The 24,540-nt window shown below is 40.8% G+C and overlaps 1 protein-coding gene and 1 pseudogene across 1 annotated transcript in view; both read left to right on the plus strand.

Moving 5' to 3' along the window:
• Window positions 1-6,593, plus strand: part of LOC124777088 (innexin inx7) — a 38,470-nt gene extending 31,877 nt beyond the window's left edge. The window contains exon 3 of the mRNA XM_047252370.1: window positions 5,783-6,593. Coding sequence (XP_047108326.1) covers window positions 5,783-6,268 — 486 coding nt within the window. The 3' untranslated portion in view covers window positions 6,269-6,593. The remainder of the gene's footprint in view (window positions 1-5,782) is intronic.
• Window positions 6,594-12,970: 6,377 nt separating this feature from the next.
• LOC124723651 lies at window positions 12,971-13,088 on the plus strand (annotated as a pseudogene).
• Window positions 13,089-24,540: the final 11,452 nt, after the last annotated feature.

Below are 24,540 nucleotides of genomic sequence, written 5' to 3' on the forward strand. Positions count from 1 at the left end.
GAGGCAGTCCGCAACGCTAGCTGCTATGCAACCACTTCAGCTGAACTTAACAAATGCTAAAAAACACGCAAAGTAACTCTACTAATTTGACTGTCGTATTCTCAAAACGGTTGAGTCTACGGATAATATGTGACACATTTTCGCTTATTTTGACCCCTCTTCCACTGAGCGAAGTTTCTGGGAAATGGGGTTATGCCACATGCCGTGTTCTCCTCGTGAGTTCAAGGCAGTTTGGGGTTTAAATTACATGTGTTTAAATTTTTTCTTATAGGCATGAGATTCATTTCAGTACAACTGAGGACAGTAATTTACGAGCAGTATGCTTGATACAAGTATCAGCAAGTTACACTACCGTTTGTGGAAAATGAAACACCAAGAAGAAAACGCATGAATTCAATTAATTTAATACCACAGGTTAGGTACACAACAAATAACAAATGATTACGTTTTCAAATCTGTACATGTTCTTTGAGCACTACTATTCAATATGTCGTGTTGCCACCATGCGCTGCAGTTAGAGCTGCTATACGCCGTGGCATTGAATCAATAAGGTTCTGAATCCGTTCCTGAGGGATTTCCCTCCACGCAGTTTGTATCCGAGCCCACAAATCCGTGACACCAGTTACTGGCGGACCGTGACGCACCAGGTGCCGACCAACCATATCCCAGACATGTTCGACGGGCGACATGTCTGGCGAACGTGCAGGCTAGGGAAGCAATGGTAACCGTCACACTTCGAAGAATGCCTGTACATTCCTCTCAATATGTGGCCGGGCATTGTCCTATTGAAATGTGGCCCGACGAGATGCCTGAAGCAGGGGGAGTACCTGAGGCACCGCAACCTCCGTTAGGTACCGGTTGCTGTTCAAAGTGCCCGCAATACGTACGAGACGAGATCGTTTGTTGTAACCAATGGCGCCCCAAAGCATCACACCTGGTGTTTGTCCGCTATGCTGCTCCACAATGCAGCCCTCCAGGATGCACTCACTACGGTACCGCCGGACACGTATGCGGCTATCTCTGTAGGACATGTTGAAGCGGGACTCATCCGAAAAGATTACATGTTGCCACTCAGCACCCCAGTGACTGTGTTCACGTGCCCATTGGAGTCGGAGGAGCTTGTGCTTTCTGGTTTCTGGAAGCCGACGTAATGGTATGCGTACAACCAGTTCAACCTGCAGCAGACGGCGAAGAACATCCGATGCAGACAAGGTCACACCTGTTGCAGTGCTCCAGCGACGAGCAAACACTATGGATGACGCTGTACGGACCGTAATGGCCAACCAGACAACACGCTCATCGCGTACTGTGGTCATGTTCCGTGGTCCAATTCCCGTTCGTCGACGCGTATGATCTTCCTCTATCCACTGCTTCCACAACGCATCACTGTCGTAGCAGAATCCCCTGTGCGAACCGAAATGTCACGGTATGACAACCATGCTTCCCGGAGATCGATCATTCTGCCCCGTTCGAACTCGCTCACATGCCCCCCATATGGCTCCCTTTGACGTCGACGACGCATACTGGCACTCACTGTATTGTTTCCATCTTGAGCGACAGCTCTGCACTGACTACACTAGGCGCAATACCGATCCTGTCGGACCGACGCGAGAGGGCTCTTCTTGGCCTACGTGTACTCCATCTCGCTTCAAAACGTATTACGTATTGATGGCACACCCGTTGCCACTTCCACCAAGATTAGATTAGATTAGATTTACTTTCATTCCAATTGATCCGTAGTGAGGAGGTCCTCCAGGATGAAGAACATGTCAGAAAAACAACAATACATGACAAATATTTACAATTAAAACAAATAAGCTAATGTACCATTCCACAGATCCCAAGTGGAATGATCGTCATTTTTTAATGAACACTATGTGAAAGGGTCATTTTTCAAATACTAATACAGTGAATTTAAAATAAAAAAGTCTATTTATTTATTTATAAGGTAATAAACCTGTAATACAACTACTATGATACTTATTTACAATGAACACTTTACTGCACTGAAATTGTGCAGAAGTTATATATATATACAAATCAGTTGATTTTACTGAGCAATTCATAATTGGAGTAGAAGGAGTTTGCCACCAATAAATCTTTTAGGCTTCTCTTAAACTGAATTTTATTATTTCATTGGTTGTTAAGCTTTTTATGGCTGCTGGCAAGTTATTGAAAATGTGTGTTCCTGAATAATGCACACTTTTTTTGTACAAGACCAAGTGACTTTAAATCCTTGTGAAGATTGTTCTTATTTCTAGTATTGATTCCATGAACTGAGCTGTTGGTTTGAAAAAGTGATACATTTTTAATGACAAATTTCATCAAGGAGTAAATATATTGGGAACCAGTAGTTAGTATCCCTAGATCCCTAAACAAGCTTCTGCAGGATGTTCTTGAGTTCACACCGCATATAACTCTTACTACACGTTGTTGTGCCCGGAAAACTTTTGCTTGGCTCGATGAATTACCCCAAACATAATCCCTTGTGACATTACTGAATGGAAGTAAGCATGGTATGCCAGCTTTTTCATTTTTATATCCCCTATGTCTGACACAATTCGCATTGCAAATAGAGATTTGTTAAGAAGCTTCAGCAGTTCTGTGGTTTGCTTTTCCCAGTTGAATTTATTATCAAGCTGTATTCCCAAGAATTTAACACTGGCCACTTCTTCTATCTTCTTGTCATGGTATGTTAGACATATACTCGTGGGACACCCCTTACAAGTTCTGAACTGCATGTAGTGCGTTTTTTCAAAGTTTAATGACAAAATATTGGCTAGGAATCAGTGATTAATGTCCACAAATATTTTATTAGCTGATCTTTCTAGGACTACACTTGATTTGCTATTTATTGAAATGTTTGTATCATTGGCAAACAAAACGAACTTGGCTTCTGGTAATGTTACTGATGAAAGGTCACTGATATACACAAGAAAAACTAAGGGGCCAAAATGGAACCTTTTGGGACCCCACATGTAATTATTTCCCAGTATGATGATGCCTGATACCTTGATACATGTCTCTTTTTTAATAACACCCTTTGTTTCCTGCCAGAGATATAAGATTTGAACCATTTTGCAGCATTTCCTGTTACACTATAATATTTTAATTTACTTAAAAGGATATTGTGATTTACACAGTCAAATGTCTTTGACAGATCACAAAATATACCAGTTGCCTGCAATTTTTTGTCTAATGAATTAAGCACATTTTCACTGTAAGTGTAGATAGCCTTCTCAATATCAGAACCCTTTAGAAATCCAAACTGTGACTTTGACAGTATGTTATTTGAGATAAGATGGTTATAAAGCCGACTGTACATTACTTTTTCGAAAATTTTTGAGAATGCTGGCAACAGTGAAATTGGACGGAAATTTGATGCAATTTCTTTATCTCCCTTCTTGAACAGTGGCTTAACTTCAGCGTATTTCAACCATTCAGGAAATATTCCACTGATAAACGACTGGTTACACAGATAGCTTAATATGGTACTTAGCTCAGAATCACATTCTTCAATTAACTTGGTTGTTGATACCCACTAGATGTTTTTGATTTTAAAGATTTTATGATGGACATTATTTCTGCTGGGGTAGTGAGGTCAAATTCATATTATGGAAGTTACTTGAAATATCTGGTCTGAGGTATTCCATAGCAGCATCTACCAAACCTGTCAACCCCACCTTTTCAGTAACAGTTATAAAATATTTGTTAAAAAGTTCTGCAACACTATACACATCTGTCACCAATGTATCATTTACTCTTCATGCTATTTGTTCCTTTTCATGTCTGGTTCTAGCGGTCTCCTCCTTCACTATATCCCATATTGTCTTTATTTTGTTATCTGATATGACCATGTTCTCCTTGTAATATATTTGCTTTGACGTTCGTAGTACAGTCTTTAATATTTTGCAGTATTTCTTGTAATTTGCTATAGCATCAACATCGGAACTGTTTCAGATTGACAGATACAGCTTTCTTTTTGTTTTACAAGGTACCCCTATTCCTTGAGTAATCCATGGCTTCTTAGTAGACTTTGCTCTAACCTTGGTAAGTTTTGGGGGAAAACAGTGTTCGAATAAGGTAAGCACTTTATTAGCAAAAGTGTTATATGTTTCATTCATGCCATAAGCACTGTAAACATTAGTCCAGTGAATGTCTCTGAGGAGTGTCCTAAAATAATCAATTTTTGGCTTATTGACTACCCTCTTGAGCTCAGATTTAACAGATTTTATATCCTGTTCAGTATTAACATTTAACAAAAGGAACTGCATGTCATGGTCTGAGAGGCCATTGGCTATTGGTTTTGTAATATAATTTTGATAATTGGACTTTTGTATAAAGATATTATCAATGGCTGTTTGTGAGCAATTGTCTAGCCTAGTGTGGAACTTTACAATGGGAATTAAAAATTGAATGATAGTGTTACTAACTCAAATAAGTTCTTATTGGGAAAGTCTTTAAGGAAATCTACATTGAAATCAGCAGCAACCACTATACCTTTGCCAGCCGCGGTGGCCGTGCGGTTCTAGGCGCTGCAGTCCGGAACCGCGGGACTGCTACGGTCGCAGGTTCGAATCCTGCCTCGGGCATGGATGTGTGTGATGTTCTTAGGTTAGTTAGGTTTAAGTAGTTCTAAGTTCTAGGGGACTGATGACCTAAGATGTTAAGTCCCATAGTGCTCAGAGCCATTTGAACCATTTGAGCTATTTCTTTGTGTTTGGTTGTTAAATGGGCCAGTACAGTTTCAAGGCGGTTTACAAACAGATTAGAGTTACATGCAGGTGCTCGATATACACTTAATATTATGAAGGATTTTTTGTGAAATTCTACTTCTGTTGCACATGCTTCCATATGCTGTTCTAGGCAAAATTTATGAATGTCGATGTTCTCAAATTTATGACAGTTCCTCATGAATGTGGCAACTCCTTCTTTCTCCATTTCTGATCTACAAAAGTGAGATGCTAACCTAAACCCCGTAACACTTAAAAGTTCTATACCAGTGGTCACATGATGTTCAGAGAGGCAGATTATGTCAGCTGGGTATGAAGACTCTAATTCATCTATGCAGATAGTTAATTCATTAACTTTCTCAGTCCTCAAATATTTTGATGCAATAAAGATAGCTGACATTTCACATTGACGGCGTTAAAATTGGGTAGAGTTAAAATATCTGCTGACTGTCGAAAATTTCTTAACCAATAGCTGTTTATGCTGATGTAATAAGCTAGAATTATGTTTTTTGGCTTCCTTCTGAAACTGATGGTTTGTCTCAGTTTTAACCTCTCTTAAAATTTGCTTTCTTTCTGTCCTCCCTACCCTAAAAAAGGGTCTTTTCTGAGCCCTATAACTACTGATATTTTACCACTCACGACAGTGCCTCCCCCCTTTAACTTTCCTGCTATTTCCCCAGCCAATTTACTCTTCCCCTTCCTTGAGGTGAAGGCCATGCCTAGTATAATCCCACCTACTGAGAGAATCTACAGGAACCACACCAATTTGTGACCCTGAACCCGACATAAGCAGCCGTTCCAGCTCCAAATTAACTCTCTTGACAGAAGAGTCCAAATGAGGTCGGTCATGGCGCCCAAGAATAGATACAAACTCAACACTAGTGTGGCGCTATTCGGGTAATTCCTTCTCGGTGTTGCACTTCTCACAAACGGCAGTGTATTTTCATTTGCTTATGTTTAAAATACGAACATAGCAAAGTACAATCAGTAAAGGTCAGACCAACAGAACGTTAGCTGTGTTTAATGCTAGTCTCGCTTTGTGATTGCAGGTGACGAAGTGCACCTTCCACAAATACGGTCCGTCGGGCAGCCTGCAAAAGCACGACGCGCTGTGCGTGATGGCGCTCAACATCATCAACGAGAAAATCTACGTGTGCCTGTGGTTCTGGTTCGTCATCCTGTCCGTGGCCACGGCGCTGGGTCTCCTCTGGCGTCTCTTCACGTTTGTCTTCCACTCGCGCAGCAACGCCTTCAACCGGCGCATCTTCAAGCTGGCCACGCCCCAGCAACTGGAGCCGTACGAGATGATCACCGTCACCCGGAAGTGCTACTACTCCGACTGGCTCTTCCTCTACTACCTCGCCAAGAACCTTGACGGATTCGTCTTCAAGGACATCTTCGTCGGCCTCGCCATAGATTTCGACAACGCCGACACCAAAGCGCTCGAGGATCTTGCCGACGGCGCCAGTTCAAAGGCTACTACTATTGTCACTGATGAGGAGAAGGAACATCTTCAGGAGAAGAAAGACTCTTGAGTCTTCGGTGCGCTAGCAGCAGTTACTCCTGCACAGGAACTGCTGTGAGGATACAAAGACTGACAGCTGTGAAACGAATCGACCTATTCGTTTACTGCTCCTCCCAAACTTGGAATCGGGAACTCGTTATTCACGTCAATGTCGTACAACTTATTTAGATGCTGCACGACACGCTGCGGGGCTGGCAATGGATATCTTTCAATATTAATATTCTGTCAAATGCTGCACTTTGCAATATTTTCTTTATTTTCTATATTCAGGAAACGATCAAAAACTAGTCACGTAACTGCTTGTATATAACTCCCCACCGAAACCCTTTACCCTTTCTATTCTTCCCAAGCCTCTCCTCTTCATCTTAGTCTCTCTAAGTGTGTGTGTTTGGACACGTGATTATCTGCAGGCATCCGTGCACACTCGTGAGCATGTGCACACATGTACATACTTGTGTGACAAACACGAGTATCGTTTTCAAGGTGTTTTCCAATTCTTTCTATATATTTTATTTTTGAGAAATATATTACTTTTAAGTTGCGAGAGATGTTTTTTTTTCTGCCAGGTTCAATATGATTCTGTAAGTGACTGTCTTTTAGATTCAAAATTTAATTAACGATGTTTTTCTGAAAATAATAAACCTTTACTCAGTTTTTTCCTAGGTTAACAATTTGAGCGTTTTAATTCAGTCTCACTGTACATGATGATTGTATGAAGAGAAAATAGTAAACTAGAATATTTTTAAAAAAATAAGTGATCTAAACTTTTCCTTTGACAGATCCTTTTGTGCGTACTAAGAAAGACAGCCCATAGTTCATAAACTGAAAGAAGTATACCAGGCTGTGGATCATCAGGCAACCTCTACTCATAGAGTAGGAGACTCCACACGTTCCCACTCACGGGAAGTTACGTTCCGTATAAAATATCAAGCTCCAGACCAACTGTGCGATTAGAGTAACAAGTTCTGTGTAGAAGCTACAGTAACTATTCAAATGATTAAATCTGTCTCTTTCCATCATATGTCTATCATGTTATCTTTGCTTCACCTGTCGTCAATGACATTATGTTTTACATGTTATTACCCAAGAGTACTCCTGTAACTTTTACTCCTCTACTGTCACCCGAATGGATGGTTCAGTACCTGTCCCTTATTTTTGTGTGGCTTTTCATGGACTACTTCCCCCGTCTACTCATTGTATGTAGTCTTCATTTTCTACTTCATTTGTTTCCTTAATTTATATTTACCATTTCATAGCACCGTATTACAAGTCCCTCAGTTCCTACTCCTCTGGCTCCTGCACATTTTTAGAATCTTTTGCTTCAGTTAAAGTTACCATTCAATATTTCTGAAGCTCACTAAGTATTTGATAATGGTGCAGAAACTTTTCTTCACGTGCACGAAACTTGATTCTTTTCCCTTCTCTTCACGACTCTCTAGGCACCAATTAAAATGTCTGACATGACGTAGTGATTGACATTTATCTCCAATTCAAATTTTTGCACTTCATTTCGGCACTTTGGTTATAACATTTTTAAAGAATTGTGATGCTAAACCTTCATTTAAATATTTTTTTTTGCAAACAGTAAACATTTGCCCTAAAACGCATAACTTAAGAACCATGAGCACTTGTTCGTCTTCGCTATTTTGAAACACAACTCTTCTAATGAACCATTGCTCTAAACTTTTAAGGTATGCATTTTCTAGCACATGTTTACTGGACATTTTTTTCTTGTTTTGGTCAATATTACCACTTCCAAAATATGGAAAGCAAAGAGCTTGCAGTAGAAGAGATTTGTTTCACAGTATCGAAGATCGAGAATTTCTCATAGCTCTTAAGGTATGCGTTTTAGACCTCATGTTTACTTGACTTTTTGTTTCTAATGATCATTCATATTGACCACCACTTCTGAAACACCCTGCATACATGTGAGAATAGGACTACCGGAGCAATTTAATACTTCATTTCCAGCGTAAAGTTTACACACGAGCAAAGCTCAGTTAAACGTAGCCTGTAGGCCTAGAATTTAGACCACATGTTCAATAAGCAGGAACAAATAAGGTACACAAAAGACATATTTCATCAGGATATGTCCTATTTATACCACGAGATATGAACGGAAGACACCTTAGTCTGTAGAAAGCGTCAGTGAAAATTGATTTTCCCCCTTACACAATGGGAGATGATCTTTCTCAAGTTGAGCAACACTGAAAAACTGATCATATGGTTAAGATTTATACGGCTAAAAAACGTTAGGAAACATAATAAAAACAAACTAGGTTCATCATTTTTCTGTGCTTACTTGCCAGCCACATAAACTCTGTGTCTCGGCATGCTGGACGATGAAGGAGCTGCAAGGCCACAGGACAGAATGAAAAACAGATCTCAGTTTCCTCTCAGAATTTACCCCGTAAGCCACCGCGGAAGATTACTATACCAGTGGGTGGCTATATCAAGAACTTAGTCTATCAACAATTTATTTGACCAAGCTAACAGTGCTAGAAAATTACGACACTACTTTTTATGGCAGTGTGTGGTGCCTGGATGTGGGAGGTGATGTAAGGGTATGAAATACAACTTTATGAATTTCAGTAGAATAAGCCGTGACAGGTATACCTTTACCCAGTTCATATTGCTCCCGACGTTTCAGTTCTCAAAAAAGAAATTTAAAAAAATTAAAAAAAAATAGCTCATTCGCTCTCCCACCTACACTTTCTTGAGCAGTTTTCCAACCAAGCGTCCATCTGAGGTTTCGGCATTTCGTACTAAGGAAGCTGAAAACGTGAGACTATTTTTGGAAGGTTTCATTTTTCTGCGTGCACGTTCTGTATCTTCAGTGTATGCTTTCTACTAACTTCAGAATTCCCATGCCATTGATCATGAGTGATTCGTCCACAACAGGAAGAAGGCGTGAAATTCTGTGTGCACCGCAGTTTCTTCTTCTTCTTTGTTTCAGAACCGCTCAGGACATTTTTCTTACAATATCTTAACTGACTGCCATCGAGGTCAACCTTCATAAGCAGTAATCACGGTGATTTAGATAGCACTTCCTGATCGATTTAATAATTTTAGAATGTGTTTGAACAGGGTCTGCACAAAAGAATATCGATCATTGCAATTTACTTGCGACGTACTTACAAAGCAGTAACAGGTCTTAACAAGTGAGTGGACATCTGTTCTTGATGTATCAGGACGAACAAAAGATACTTATTGTAGCATTTTTTCGATTCCTTTCATATTTACTACAATGTAAAGCAGAATTTCTTTGGATATTTACTCATGCCTAAGAACCGGTATGGCGCAGAATCGTCTTGTGTTTACAAACATGTGTCATCGTAATTCATAATTTACATAGAAAATAGCTATTATACTCAACGTGCTCTCTCCGCAAATACAGGGTTTAGGTCCCGAACGATGGGACCTAAATCGTTCTCCACTGAAGTTGTCTTCTTTGCACAAGTAACTATGACAATGTTTTTAAATTTCTTACACCTACTACTATTTCTTGAAACTGTTATTCCAGACGAGATTCCATTGTTATAATCTCTGGAGTAAGAAGTCGTAGGCTGCATTTTTGTAACGCTTACACTCTTTTGTTACGGTTGATTTATTATGGTTTATTCTGTTTGATTTTCTGCCTTTCTTGCAGCAAAATTCTCGAAACGCGTTGTGCTAAGCCTAAAAAAATAAGTAACTTGGGCAGTTTTCATTATTTAAATCATAAACAACAGATCACTAGTATCCTCTTTGAATTGCACTTCCACAAATTTGTATATTATTGGATTAACACTGTTCCCACTAGAGCCTTCTCAGGAATTATCTTCTGCGATACTGTGGGTATCCCACATTTTGCTGTTTACTATCATGGAGAGTGAATGTAATGCTTTGAGGGATGGGATACTGTATCTCCTGTCCTGATACACCACACGGCCAGAAAAGGTGACGGCACAGTAACTATCTCTGTCTTTTTCTATTATAAAAGCAATTCAGTGACAGGTAAGTGCACGGAATTTCAGCTAACGCGTAATTTACGTAAAACATTGAGCTGCTGACTCAGAATATCAATACGTAGTCCACCAGTAAGGATTCAGAAAAATGGTTTACGGTGCACTGTAAGTTTCTACACCGAAGGTGGTGTCATAACACTAAGTTCTCACTATATGCGGAATAAAATTCTAAATGCTGATTATTAATTAATTTCTCATTCAGGGAAAGAGATTTTGCTATCAATTTCTTTCTTTAGAGAAATTTTTATTTTTCATTGCAGTGTCACTCCCTTTTGGCAGGACTCTAAAAATTTATAAAAAAAGTCATATTTAGATATTAAAAACTGATGGATTTCGACAACCTTTTATAGTTCAATGAACTTAAGTCTACGTCGTGAAAGACGACAGTTTTTTCTGGAATTACTTCATATGCAGGGTGGCCAGGTCGTCTTCATTCGCAGGGGCGTGATTCCGACTGTGGAAAAGCGGAGTTTTGATTTCTTATGTTAATGAAGCACGCTCCCAGTCCAAAGTTACGCCCATCGGAAGGAAAACACTTAGCTAGATCGGTCTCTGATATTTGTTTCCTAGAAAGACTCGATGTCCGGTAAACGACCTTCACGCCACATTTGTAGTAAATATTCTGTGGCTATTGCATTACGAAGTAAATAAGACTAGTTCTCTGGCACTGTATCGTTGCTCTATATTGTGGGAGAAAAGACGATGGTGATGATGGAATGAAAAGAATGTCAGCTAATATTACTTTGTTCGACACTAACTTGAACCAGGAAGAATTCTTGATCCTTGCAGTGCATTCAGAGAGAGAACAGCTGTAATTAATCCGAAATCGCTTTCTACACAAAAAAAAACAATGAGGGGAGGGCGAAGTGATCACGTGAAATGGTAAGCCACAAGCGCTCGTCTGCCTTTATCATCATTTCCCAAAGGTGGGCAGAAATCCATAACGCTATGATAAGGCGGCGGTTATCTGCATTCTTTGGCGGCTTTGCTTCTGCTCTACAATTCACCTTGAAATGTAATTTGCCGATGATGAATGTTTGGCTTAAAAACTACTCAGCTCATGGAAGATTGAAGACAGTGTACTCTGACAGCGTTTTGATCTTTCATCTCGGACGCAGATATGATCACCGTACAAACTATTAGTCTTCCCTTTAAAGCAACACGCTGGTTGTTTTAGAGTACTGTGGGTGGCCCAGAACTGGTCTCAGGGCTTCACGAGACGGTTAGCCGCTGCCGTAAATCATGGCAGTGAAGTGGTGTGTATGTGTGTGTGTGTGTGTGTGTGTGTGTGTGTGTGTGTGCCAGGCGGTTGCTGGGAATTAATACAATAAGACGAGCCGTCATGGAGACGTGACGGCAAAGCGTTTGGGCGTGCCGGTAACCACACCGTATCCTGTGTTGATGTATCAAAGGGGACTGTCCGATGTGCCTACAACGAATGTTGTGCCACTCGCAGTCGCGTAACTGGACGTAAGAATACTGGTCATAACAAGATACTAACCGACAGGAGTCGGGGACGAGTGTCACGCCCTCGCAATGACGGTCTACATCTACATCTACATCCATACTCCGCAAGCCACCTGAGTACCTCTATCGGTTCTCCCTTCTATTCCAGTCTCGTATTGTTCGTGGAAAGAAGGATTGTCGGTATGCTTCTGTGTGGGCTCTAATCTCTCTGATTTTATCCTCATGGTCTCTTCGCGAGATATACGTAGGAGGGAGCAATATACTGCTTGACTCTTCGGTGAAGGTATGTTCTCGAAACTTTAACAAAAGCCCATACCAAGCTACTGAGCGTCTCTCCTGCAGAGTCTTCCACTGGAGTTTGTCCATCATCTCCGTAACGCTTTCGCGATTACTAAATGATCCTGTAACGAAGCGCGCTGCTCTCCGTTGGGTCTTCTATATCTCTTCTATCAACCCTATCTGGTACGGATCCCACACTGCTGAGCAGTATTCAAGCAGTGGGCGAACAAGCGTACTGTAACCTACTTCCTTTGTTTTCGGATTGCATTTCCTTAGGATTCTTCAAATGAATCTCAGACTGGCATCTGCTTTACCGACGATCAACTTTATATGATCATTCCATTTTCTATTACTCCTAATGCGAACTCCCATATAATTTATGGAATTAACTGCTTCCAGTTGCTGACCTGCCATTTTGTAGCTAAATGATAAGGGATCTATCTTTCTATGTATTCGCAGCACATTGTACTTGTCTACATTGAGATTCAATTGCCATTCCCTGCACCATGTGTCAATTCGCTGCAGATCCTCCTGCATTTCAGTACAATTTTCCATTGTTACAACCTCTCGATACACCGCAGCATCATCTGCAAAAAGCCTCAGTGAACTTATGATGTCATCCACAAGGTCATTTATGTATATTGTGAATAGCAACGGTCCTATGAGAGTCCCTTGCGGCACAACTGAAATCACTCTTACTTCGGATGACTTCTCTCCATTAAGAATGACATGCTGCGTTCTGTTATCTAGGAACTCTTCAATCCAATCACATCTGATAGTCCATATGCTCTTACTTTGTTCATATACAACGGTCGGTGTCAAACTTGTCATGAATTGCAACTGTCAGTGAATTCAAGTCCATTTCAAGCAGTATCCTAGCGAATGTAGCGAAAGTAACTGAATATTTTAGCGTTCGGAGGCGGAAGTGTCAATTTATTCTCATTACGTTAATAATATTCGCCAACGGCCTTGCCGCAGTGGTAATACCGGTTCTCGTCAGATCACCGACGTTTAGCGCTGTCGGGCTGGGCTAGCACTTGGATGGGTGACCATCCGGTCTGCCGAGCGCTGTTGGCGAACGGGGTGCCCTTGTAAGGCAAAGTGAGCAGCTTCTTGATTGAGAAGTAGCGGCTCCGGTCTCGTAAACTGACATACGGCCGGGAGAGCTGTGTGCTGACCACACACGCCCCTCCATATCCGCATCCAGTGACGCCTGTAGGCTGAGGATGACACGGCGGCCGGTCAGTACCTTTGGGCCTTCGTGGCCTGTTCGGTAGGAGTTTAGTTTAAGTTAATATTCACAAGTCAGAATATACAACATAGCCGTTTAAGGTACATGGCGCGTGCGGCCACGCGCTTAGCACAGCCGACCGGCCGAGACTCCCTTCACAATTTCTCTTACTAAAGGAGGCAAAAAATAAATGATTAACAAACGGTTACTGAGAAGCAGCAGTGACTGTAATAGCCACTCATCTGTTACTACGGCTATTTTTATAACTGCCAATAGTGCTTGGCGGCTTCTGTTCACTGAAGCGCGTATTATGCTTTCGCATCATCTGAGCTCTGACCACGTATAAATGAACAGAGCAGATGGCCGGACCATCTATAAGATATTATATAGTTCATAAAAATAACATAAAATGTGCGGCATCTGTTTATCGAAGTGTGCACCTCTGTTTCATGCAATCTAACTACATAAATGGACCTTAAGAAATTCGTATGACTACGGAAATAGCCGTCAGTGGGTGGGTATAAGCTATTTTTTTGTTGCAGTTATGTCAGACTGCATGCGATCTCCAGAATGAGATCTCTACTCGGCAGCGGAGTGTGCGCTGATATGAAACTTCCTGCCAGATTAAAACTGTGTGGCGGATTGAGACTCGAAGTCGGGACCCATGCCTTTCGCGGGCAAGTGCCCTACCAAGTTTGGGAAGTACGAGACGAGATACTGGCAGAATTGAAGTTGTGAGGGCGGGTAGTGAGTCGTGCTTGGGTAGCTCAGTTGGTTGGCCATTATAATAGTTGCTCCTGATGCCGGCACGGTAGCTCAGCTTGTTCGGTCAGAGTGTTAGCTAGTTAGCTACCCTCTGTAACAAAAAATTGAGTGAACGGATCAACGAAGAACCTAAATGGGTGTGATCGGACGTCCGCCGCCAACAAATTCAACGAACAATATAGAACAAAATGAGATAAAGAAAGTTGGTAGAGCACTTGCTCGCGAAAGGAGAAGGTCCCGAGTTCGAGTCTCGATCCGCAGACAGTTTTAATCTGCCAGGAAGTTGCATGTGATCTGTTTACGGAAATGTGTATTTTCATTTCGTGCTATCTAACTTCTTTCAGTGATCACAACGAAGTCATGCGACTATGGAAACAACCATCAGTAGATGAGTTTCAGCTATTTTTCTGTGGGCATTATAATATTCGCTCATGGTTTCTGTTCTCTGGGAATTGCGGGTTGCTACTGTTCCATGTAAACTCGAAGTTGGTAATTGCCTCAAACTGCTGTAGGTCATAGCAGGCGATGATATTTCCAGAGAGCATGGATATTCGAGTGAAACAAGTATTTTCATAGTTCTTCGGAAATAACCACTGACCGTCAGAGGGTTCTGCGGAGTTGACAAATAACTGGACCCACATTTCTCTTAACACAATCCGCATGCCGCCAGACATGCAGTTGCCGTTAACTTGTATGCCGTACCTGTTAGCCTGGTACTGCACACCAGGATCAACTTGCACAAGTACTAAACCAAACGAAAATTATTAAATATCTCAAAGTAAGTTTTGCATATTTGACTGTAGGACCACAATAAAACAAAATAAAATTTAAAAATGATAATTAACAAAGATTTTCAAAACCAGTTGTGACGTCACACAACTGGGCCGCAGCGTATTAGGCACTGCCAGTTGGCTACCTAAAGAAACCGGACGTCATTTTGCGGGCGGTCAGACTTAACTGTGTCCTCTTCTGCGGAATTCGGAACTAAAAATAACTGACAGTTATAAGTAACTGTTAAGAGCAACTGGTATAAAAAAGTAGCCACAACCGTGATAAGCGATACTCCGAAAAAACAGTTTGGCCTGCCTATAGTTCTCACCTCGCAGCATCGAGTGTTCCATTAGGTCGGTGTAAGGCTACTGCAATAACAGCAGTAGGGGGGTGGGGGGCGTTGGTGGACGTATCATGAGCCCTGTAAATATTACTGAGTAAAATCTGGTCTCCTGTTTAAAAAATTCAAAAATATGGTTCAAATGGCTCTGAGCACTATGGGACTTAACATCTGTGGTCATCAGTCCCCTAGAACTTAGAAGTACTTAAACCTAACTAACCTAAGGACATCACACACATCTATGCCCGAGGCAGGATTCGAACCTGCGACCGTAGCAGTCGCGCGGTTCCGGACTGAGCGCCTAGAACCGCTAGACCACCGCGGCCGACTAAAGAATTCAAATTTAGAATGTTAGCAGCCTCCATCACGCTAGTCCCACTATCGAGAGCACCTTTATTGATCTTTCTATTTTGTCTTAAACGGCACAACTTTGAAGAACACCGCTGCAGTCATTCTGCCAGTGAACCGCCAAAAATATAGATTTCAATTTTGTCCCTGTCGGTCACCAGCTTGCGGCGGAAATGCCAGAAACGTTTGATGTCGCTGACCGGCGCGGTACACACACCTTGCCTGCTAGGCAAACTGCGCCGTCTAGGGCAGCAAGCCGTCTGGGATTTCCACTGCTAGTCCTCGGGCTGGCATTTTCGAGTAAAGATCCCTCATGTTTCCGGTATCTTGGCTCAGCAACTCAGTCGGGTGTGAAGTACGAAGGCAGTCTGTGATCTGTGTCTGGTGCTACGGTGAGCCTGTATTTTGTTTTATGTTGGAGTGTAGAATGTGTGACATCCTAAAAGGCAGTTACGGCAAAAGGATTCATTAGATATACTTTTCAAGCTTATTGACGGCGTTTCAGTGAATGTTCGGAGTGATGTGAGAGAATGTAGTGCTACTGAAGCTTCGTCAGTTGACAATGCGGAAGAATATTACGTTTCGTGCAAGCAAGAGCAAGCGGCTGAGGACTCTGTTGCACTGGGTGACCTACCTGACAATAATGCCACTGTGGAAGGAACCGGAGCAGGCCAAGATCTCCAAGACGAAAGAAAATCAGCTAACGAAGGTAATGGCTTTTGTGTTGTTGATCTTAGCGATCCAGGAACATGGCCGGATATTATAAACGATAATTTTTGGATGAAAACAATTAAGGAAGACTGCAAGACATTACTCTGAAAAAATGTTACATTTCGTGTGGATGGTGAGAAAAGGTGTTTTAGTGTTTATACTCGAACAAAAGATGCTGTGCTTTTGTTGCAAGTTGTTCGAGTGCTGGTGGTATCACAAGAAATGGTTTAAGATACTGGCAAAGCATGTCAAAAGTTCTCCCTAACCATTAACTGTTCTGCAATCATATTACTCAAATGTGCAAATGGAAAGAGCTACCGCAGAGAATTAAACACTCAAAATTAATTGATAAGACAACTCAAGATCAAACTGATTAGGAAGAAAATAGGTGGAGATCGGTTTTGCTAAAGTTATTCTCTATAGTACGTTTCCTTTCTTCCATTAACAGCCGACCATGACATGTTGGGAAGTTCAGGTAATGGAAGCTCTTTACGGCAAGAATAATTAATGGAAAATTTGGATCCTTTGTTAAATGATCATATTAACCGTGTAGATTAACCTGGAAGGTTGTTTACGTACTTAAGTAAGGACATACAAAATGAAATCGTTACCATAATTTCCGATAAGATTCTATCTATCACGAAGGATACTGTACTCAAAATGAATATTATTCACTAACACTGGACTGTACACAAGATTTAAGTCACAAGGAACAATTAATCGTGGTTTTAAGCGTGGCAGATGTGTTACCCAAACTAGTTGCAACTGAAGTTTTTTTTTTTTTAAAAAAAAGCCAATGATACTACCGGGAAATGTCTTATAGAATTGTTATTTCATACTACATAGCCTTCGCATTCCATAGCCTTCGCAGTCCACTTGCAGATTGTAGAAGACGATCTTATGAAAACGGGAGCAACACGAAGGGCAAAAGAGTGGTATTCATCTCGTGCAATCGAAGAAAATACAAGAGATCCTTATATTCCTTGCTGTAGTCATAGTTTGAACTTGGTTATTAGTGATGCAGTTAATTCATCTATAACTGCACAACATTTTTTTGACGTAGTTCAGAGATTGTTCACATTATTTTCTGCTTGTGTGAAGCTCTTGGAAGGACTCAAGAATTGCGTAAATCTGACTCTGATGCCGCGGTGTGATACAAGATGGAAGACTAGGAGTGAACGTGTTCAGGTTGTGAGATCTGAACATACTTGCATTAATAGAGTTAAACAATACATGTAAAAATGATCCAGTGTGTTTCAATAAAGTATCTACCCTTTTGAAAGAAATCTCAATATTTAATTTTCTTTAGTTGCATCTTTAGGAAATGTCACTGAGTTTATAGAATCCACTTCTGCAACTATTAAAAGGCAGTTTTCTTACGAAAATGAGGATGAACCCATTTCAGGGGAAGAGAATCGCTGAAGGATAAAATTCTTGTATGTTATGGCAGACATCGCTATTATGTCTTTAAGGAAAGATTTCAGCAGCTCAGCAACTGCTGTGACGTGTTCAGTGTTATCTTTGACATTAAGAACTTGGCAACAAAGAAATGTGATTTCAACAGAGAAACATTAAGAGAATCTAAATTTTATTCAGGAGTCAAGTCCACAGCATCTTGCTAACGAATTGTCCCCTATGGTTCCACAAACTGCGAGAAAATGCTTAGAATTACTTCAGTACTTCTTCGAAATGAACTTGCAAGACGTTTTACCAAATGCAACAATTGCGTCAAGAATATTTTTGCGCATTTCAGTGTCTGGAGCTTCTGCGGAACGTAGCTTTTTCGCGTTAAAGATCATTAAAAACTGTCTCGGATCTTCAATGAGCAGAGAGTAGTTAAAAGGTCTAGCCACAATGGCAGTGAAAAAGGCAGACTGCACGTTCGCTCGACACGGATAACCTGGTGAAGCTCTTCGTTGCTCAAAATGTAAGAAAAGTGAAGATTTAGATGAGAAATTTTTAAAATAATGTTTTTACAATTTAGTAGGCTTTTCCCCTTTTTCACCGTTGGACAGAATCTATTAAATTATATGCCTAATTTTGCATGCTTTATAGCGGCGCATGTAAAAGTTATTACTACCACGTCAGCTGGCCTCCGCTCGTAACTGTTGTGAACTATTACGAGGCGTGTTTTTCAAGTAAGTACCGTTTTGAAATTAAAAAAAAAAGACGTGCTAAGATATCTCAATAATTTTATTTTTACATGAAAGCCTGTACCTTAGTCTACTTCTCTACATAATTTCCGTCAATATTGAGGCGCTTGTCATGACGTTGTACCAGTTTTTGAATACCCTCCTCATAGAAGTCTGCCGCCTGACTTGTTAATCACTGCATCACCACTGTTTTGTGGTCGAGCGGTTCTAGGCGGTTCAGTCTGGAACCACGTGACCACTACGGTCGCAGGTTCGAATCCTGCCTCGGGCATAGATGTGTGTGATGTCCTTAGGTTACTTAGGTTTAAGTAGTTCTAAGTTCTAGGGGACTGATGACCATAGATGTTAAGTCCCATAGTGCTCAGAGCCATTTGAACCAACTGTTGCTTTGATTCTGGTGTGACGTAGGCCACCCATGTTTCATCGACCGTAACAATTTGACTTAAGAAATCATCACCGTCGTTGTGGTACTGCTCAAGGAAAGTCAATGCACTGTCTAAGCGTTTGGTTTTGTGCACATCCGTCAACATTTTCGGTACCCAACGTGCGCACGATTTTCGGTAATTCAAGTGCTCGGTCACAATGCCATACAAAACACTACGAGAAACATTAGGAAAGTCATCTCGCAAGGAGGAAATCGTAAAGTGTCTGTTTCCTCTCACCTTATTGTCCACTTCCTGCACCAAACTTTCATTAACGACTGAAGGACACCCACTCCGTTGTTCATCATGCACATTTGTGCGGCCATCTTTAAATGCTCTCACCCACTTTCTTGCCATTCCATCACTCATAATGTTTTCTCCGTAAACTGCACAGATCTCACGATGAATATCGATCGCTTTTAGGCCTTTAGCACTAAGAAATCTCATAACAGCCCGTACTTCACAGTCGGCGGGACTCACGATTGTCGGAGGCATCTTAAACACTCAGTACACGACGTAAACAAGGAAGAATCAGACTGTAATGGCGTCAGTGCTTAGATTAAGGTACAGGCTTTCATTTAAAAATAAAATTTTGAGATATCTTTGCAAGTCTTTTTTAAATTTCAAAACGGTACTTACTTAAAAAAACACGCCTCGTACTATGGTGTGGTCATCGGTGACAAAGGACCACGAAAAATAATTTAAGAATGTATATAAATGCATTTTATTTCTACAATGACTCTCACCGGCTGCTTGTATTGAATGTAGAAAAAGTGCAACAACCAAGCAATGTGGAAACCCAGCGTTGAATCAGCCACTATTATTTGATAAAACGTAAACTTTGTGATGAAAAACTCAGTCGTTAAAGCCGTTCATGAAAAGGTTCGTTCATTTTAAATGCATATTAACATAATTTTGGTGCATATTTTCCTCCTTTTAGTGTATATTTTGGATATTTTTGTGGCTATTTTAACGCGTAAGTGCTTACGTCTAACACAACAAAGCCAGCTGGCGACTTAGCTTGGGCAGAAGCAGTGTCTGTTTACAATAAAAAAATTATGGGCGGAGTTATTGTGAAATCTACGCTACCTTATATTCTTACAACTCGAGGTTAACACGCTACACTCCATATAAAATATAGCTGAATGTGTTTTTAGGTACAAGTACTAGTTTACCCTCCTCTTCTTATGGACTTCCCATGTGAGGTCGCGGGTAAGCTACTACTTAGTAATCTCCTGGCCATTTTGTACACAGCTTTAAAAAATCCTCAGTCCGTAAATTTCATCGAAACTGTCTGAGCTGCAAACACACCCATATTCTTAACAATATTACGAAAATCGTACAAAGTGTAAACGAAGTTACTGAGGCTTAGCAGGGGCCCGAAAATTCCTTAAACCAGCCCTGGTGGCCATTGTCCCTCAGGCGTTTAATCAGCAGTGCGGGAGCATGTAGCTGAAGCCGGAGGTGGTTCTATCATGTTTTGAGGGTGTTCTTCTTATTATGTCTTGGGCCACTCATTCGGAAAAGAAGGAAAGAAAATTAGAGCTTAATGTTCCGTCGACGACGAGGTCATTAGAGACGAACACTAACTCGGATTGGGGAAGGAAGTCGGCCATGCCCTTATCAAAGAGACCATCTTAGCGTTTGCCTTAAGCGATTTGGAGATATTGGAGGAAACCTAAATCTGGATGGTCGGCCAGGATTTTTAACTGTTGTCTTGAGCTTGCGCCACTTCAGTCTGTTGTGAATATGGTTCAGTATGTTTATTCCAACATTCTCGGTGACTGAATGTTTCCCTTTCTCCTGTGTATTCATAATGAATATTTTGTGGACATTGAAGTCTTCCCAGAAAATCCATGTTTACAGGGCTGCATGCATACGTTTCTTGTCTGCTGACGTTCAGGCACTCCGTCGTAACTTGGCTAGCCCGCTAAATCGTCTGAACTTAAATCCACATAAAATTTCTGGGACAACTTGCAACAGCAAGTGAAAAGTAGTAACCAACATCCCCGCAATCTGACAGCTCAGCTCTACGGGATCTTATCATCAATGAGTTTTTTCACCTGCATATGGAATACATGAACGGTCTTGTGAGCTCACTTCCTCAACAAACTGAGGCCATTACGAAAGTCAGATACGATGTTACACGGTATTAGCGTGTGGTCTACAGGATGATGAAAACTTTTGTCCAGTCTGCTTACATTTACGTCTACGTCTACGTGATTACTCTGCAATTCGCAGTTAAGTGTCTGGCAGAGGGTTCATCAAACTACCTTGAAGCTACTTCTCTGCCGTTCCACTTTCGTAAAGCATTCTGGAAGAACCAGCACTTAAATCTTTCCTTGCGAGCTCCGATTTCTTGGGGATTTTGCTTCCTTATATGGCACTGTAGAGGTGTCTTGAATGTGGCCCTGGCGGGGTAAGGAAGTAGTCTCTTAAGAACAGTTTAGCGAAACGGAGAAAGCGTTCTCCGGTATGTTCAAGGACAGCTCACCAAAACCAACTGATTCACGCTGAAGACCGTGCAGCTCGGCTCTAGCAGCGGGCATTTCTGCGAGTGTTCATAAGGCTGCCCGCCTCCGTCGCTGAATCACGCCCTGCAGGCTATTTCGCCACAGGCAGCTGCTGTCTCGCCGAATACTCGGTCACGCAGTGACATGCAAGGACATTTTACTTGCATTCTTTCTCCTAACCGGATTCAATGAACGGCACGGGCTGCTGGAACAGTCATCTAACAGGCAACCTGTAAGGAAGAACTGTAACAGGATCGAGAAGGCACTCTACATTACTGTTGCGTTGGCACATACCGTCTAGGAGGAAAGTGAAAGCTTCTGCGGGATCCAAGATACGTTTTCAGGACGTATAAGTTCAGTAGGCCTTTCTTGCTTTGTTATAGAGATTCCCATCTGCAATCTCACAGTAACTCATTTCGTTTCAGATCCCACAGAACCTAACATTGTAAAGGGTAAAAGAATTATCACAACATACATGAGATGGTTTGGGCACAATTTTGGTTTACAACTACTCTTACTCAGTCCTTGCATACCCTCTGGCTACAACTGTGTATATTAAATTTTACTGTCTCTTAGTTGGAAGAGAAATTATTTTCCCAGTGGAAACCTCATGTACACATTTGGGAATGTTCGATCCTTTAACCACGTACAATTGCTGCCAACTGTTGAGCTTCACTGTAAAAAAATCAACAAGTCAATGTAGGAGTGCGCAGCAGCTTGTGACGGCCAGAATACGCGGAAGTGGTTGGTTAGTTATATTCCACTGTATGAATGAATATTATTATTACTGTTATACACATGGTAATTATTGAATGATCAGTTTATTTATTAAAACAGTGAATATTTCAAAAATTAGTTTAGTCTGTAAAACTAAACCAAGAGTACAAAGTATATTTTGAAAACAGGTACATATTTTTGTATAAATCTTTCATATAAAACCATTGAAAAATCGCCTAAGAGCACTGCAGCATAAAGAAAATGTTCCTTCCTCCAGAAAAAAATCAGGTCTGAAAGAGTTAAGTATGTTTACACTTTACAGACCTGAATAAAACTACACACTGATGATGGCACAAAGCGATGCAATACGATTGCACATAAAAATGAATAGCTATCTGCGTAAATGGTGCACCTGCAGTCTCATAATTTAATCTACAGACAGGTCTGTTGTTAGAGCTTTAAAACATAAAGGTGATGGTATACGTCTGCCTTTCAAGGACTCTCAGTCGAAGGTAATTAGAGGCGTCCTTGATACTGCAGAGTAGGGAGCTGCGACTAATGATTGTTGAATTTTAAATGAAACACCGAGAATTTTCGTTATATGCGTGTTACAGGGACTCCCATATAGCAGTTGCCATATTACTCGCGAGAAATGGAGACCACGGAAGAAAAAAGTGTACATTCCGTAAACAAGGCAACAACTATAGAAGAGTTCATTTCCAGCGAGGTGGCGTAATAGTTAGGACACTGGATTGCTGTATCACAAGACCGACATTCAGATCCGCGTACTGACATTTTGAGGTATGAGACGTGGTTCTGAGTTGATTTCGTGACAATCAAAGTTAGTTTTTTTTTATAATGAAACGTTACTGGCATCAACGTAAATTAGGTGGAAACTTAATATGCGGAATAATATTGTTTATGTCTTTTTATTATAGTCTAGTCGTGTGTTTTTTATAAAATGAATAACCTAAAACGGAGTTCCACGATAAAATTCTTGATTGTTTATTACCATTATAATTTAAACCAAAGCTAATAAATTACGTTGAAATTCTTGGTTGTTTATTACCATTATAATTTAATATCAAGCTAACGGACGCCTATAAACAGTCAGCAATTACTGGTGAATATCACTTAAGACATCTAGGTCAAGAGGAAGTACACTATGTGAGAAGAGACGAAAGAAGCTTTGATTTCAGAAGTTAAAAGCAATATTAAAAATATGAAATTTTCGTGATGACAACTACAGTGACTTTCACAGTGACGTGACAAAAGGATCAGATATTGTGTACCTGCCATGTCACCCGCTGTTTTCTATCTGTTTCAAAGCCTGAAAGCAATTTCTGGCTGGAAATTTTGGTTCCAATGAGGAAGAAGTTTATTTTGTAAACTTTCAAGAAATGCAGTTTGAGGAAGGAATATGCTCGATGCAAACATATTAGACCAATATCAATGGCCTAAACGGAGACTAACTCGAAAAAAGTGCATTTATTGACCCTAAATTACAGCTTACGTATCAGGAGATTTTTCACTGTACTATGTTTTCAACAAATGAAATCAGAAATATGCTTGTCATGTACTCTCAGAAAACAATATACATTACCTTACAAATGTGCGCATGTATTCAATCTGTAACGATTTCCACATAGTTCAAAATGTCGTTTCTTTTCATCAAAGCTGTTATTGAGAATACTGAAAAAAATATGTAGTAGCATCGAAAACAGCATAACATGTTTTGTAGTTATTTATAATGTAAGTTTGTTCTCCAAACATACAGGGTGGTCCACTTAAATGTCTCAGCCCAGGTATCTATGGAACAGCAGCCCAGATATCTATGGAACAGCAATAGACATTGGAAAACGACTTTCATAGGAATGAATGTAAGGCAGAGGCTCATGAAATGAATACTATGAGACATTCTAACAAGTAAACAGATATTACTTTCAACACAAACTTATGTTTTTTTTAAATAGATACCACATGTCATTTCTCATACTATCAATAAAATGTAAAATCACTAAAAGAATGCCGTTGGTTACACCATAATTTATCAATTACATCCCGAGAAAATGCAAACTGAAGTTTACGCTTGAAAGAAGCGAAACGCGCCGCTATTGCTCGTTGCGAGATGCAAGTGCGAGCCCCACGTTGCTAGTAAGTGCGATGACGTACTACGATGCAACAAATGCTGTAGTTATGTCCAGTTACACAACTACGTACAGCTACCATTTACCCCTCTGTTAGATCCTTGGCCAGCCATTAATTTTGTTTACCCTGGCCAGTGGTACTCGGTTTTTCGTTACCGTTACGTCTATTCCAGTGCTATAGTAAAGATCAATAGAGCACGAGCGAGTAAACCATTTCCTTATTTTCCATTGTGTGTGACTGAACATCTGCATTGTTTCCAGTCTACTGAAAAAAAGAATAAACAGCAATAAGTACAGCGTTTGTTGCATCATAGTACGTCAGTCGTACCACAATTACGAGCAACGTGGGGTTCGCACTTGCATCTTGGGCTGTGCAATAGCAGAGCGTTTCGTTTATTTCAAGCGTCAGCT

The sequence above is a fragment of the Schistocerca piceifrons genome, chromosome 1 (genome assembly GCF_021461385.2).
Source record: "Schistocerca piceifrons isolate TAMUIC-IGC-003096 chromosome 1, iqSchPice1.1, whole genome shotgun sequence".
NCBI lineage: Eukaryota > Metazoa > Arthropoda > Insecta > Orthoptera > Acrididae > Schistocerca > Schistocerca piceifrons.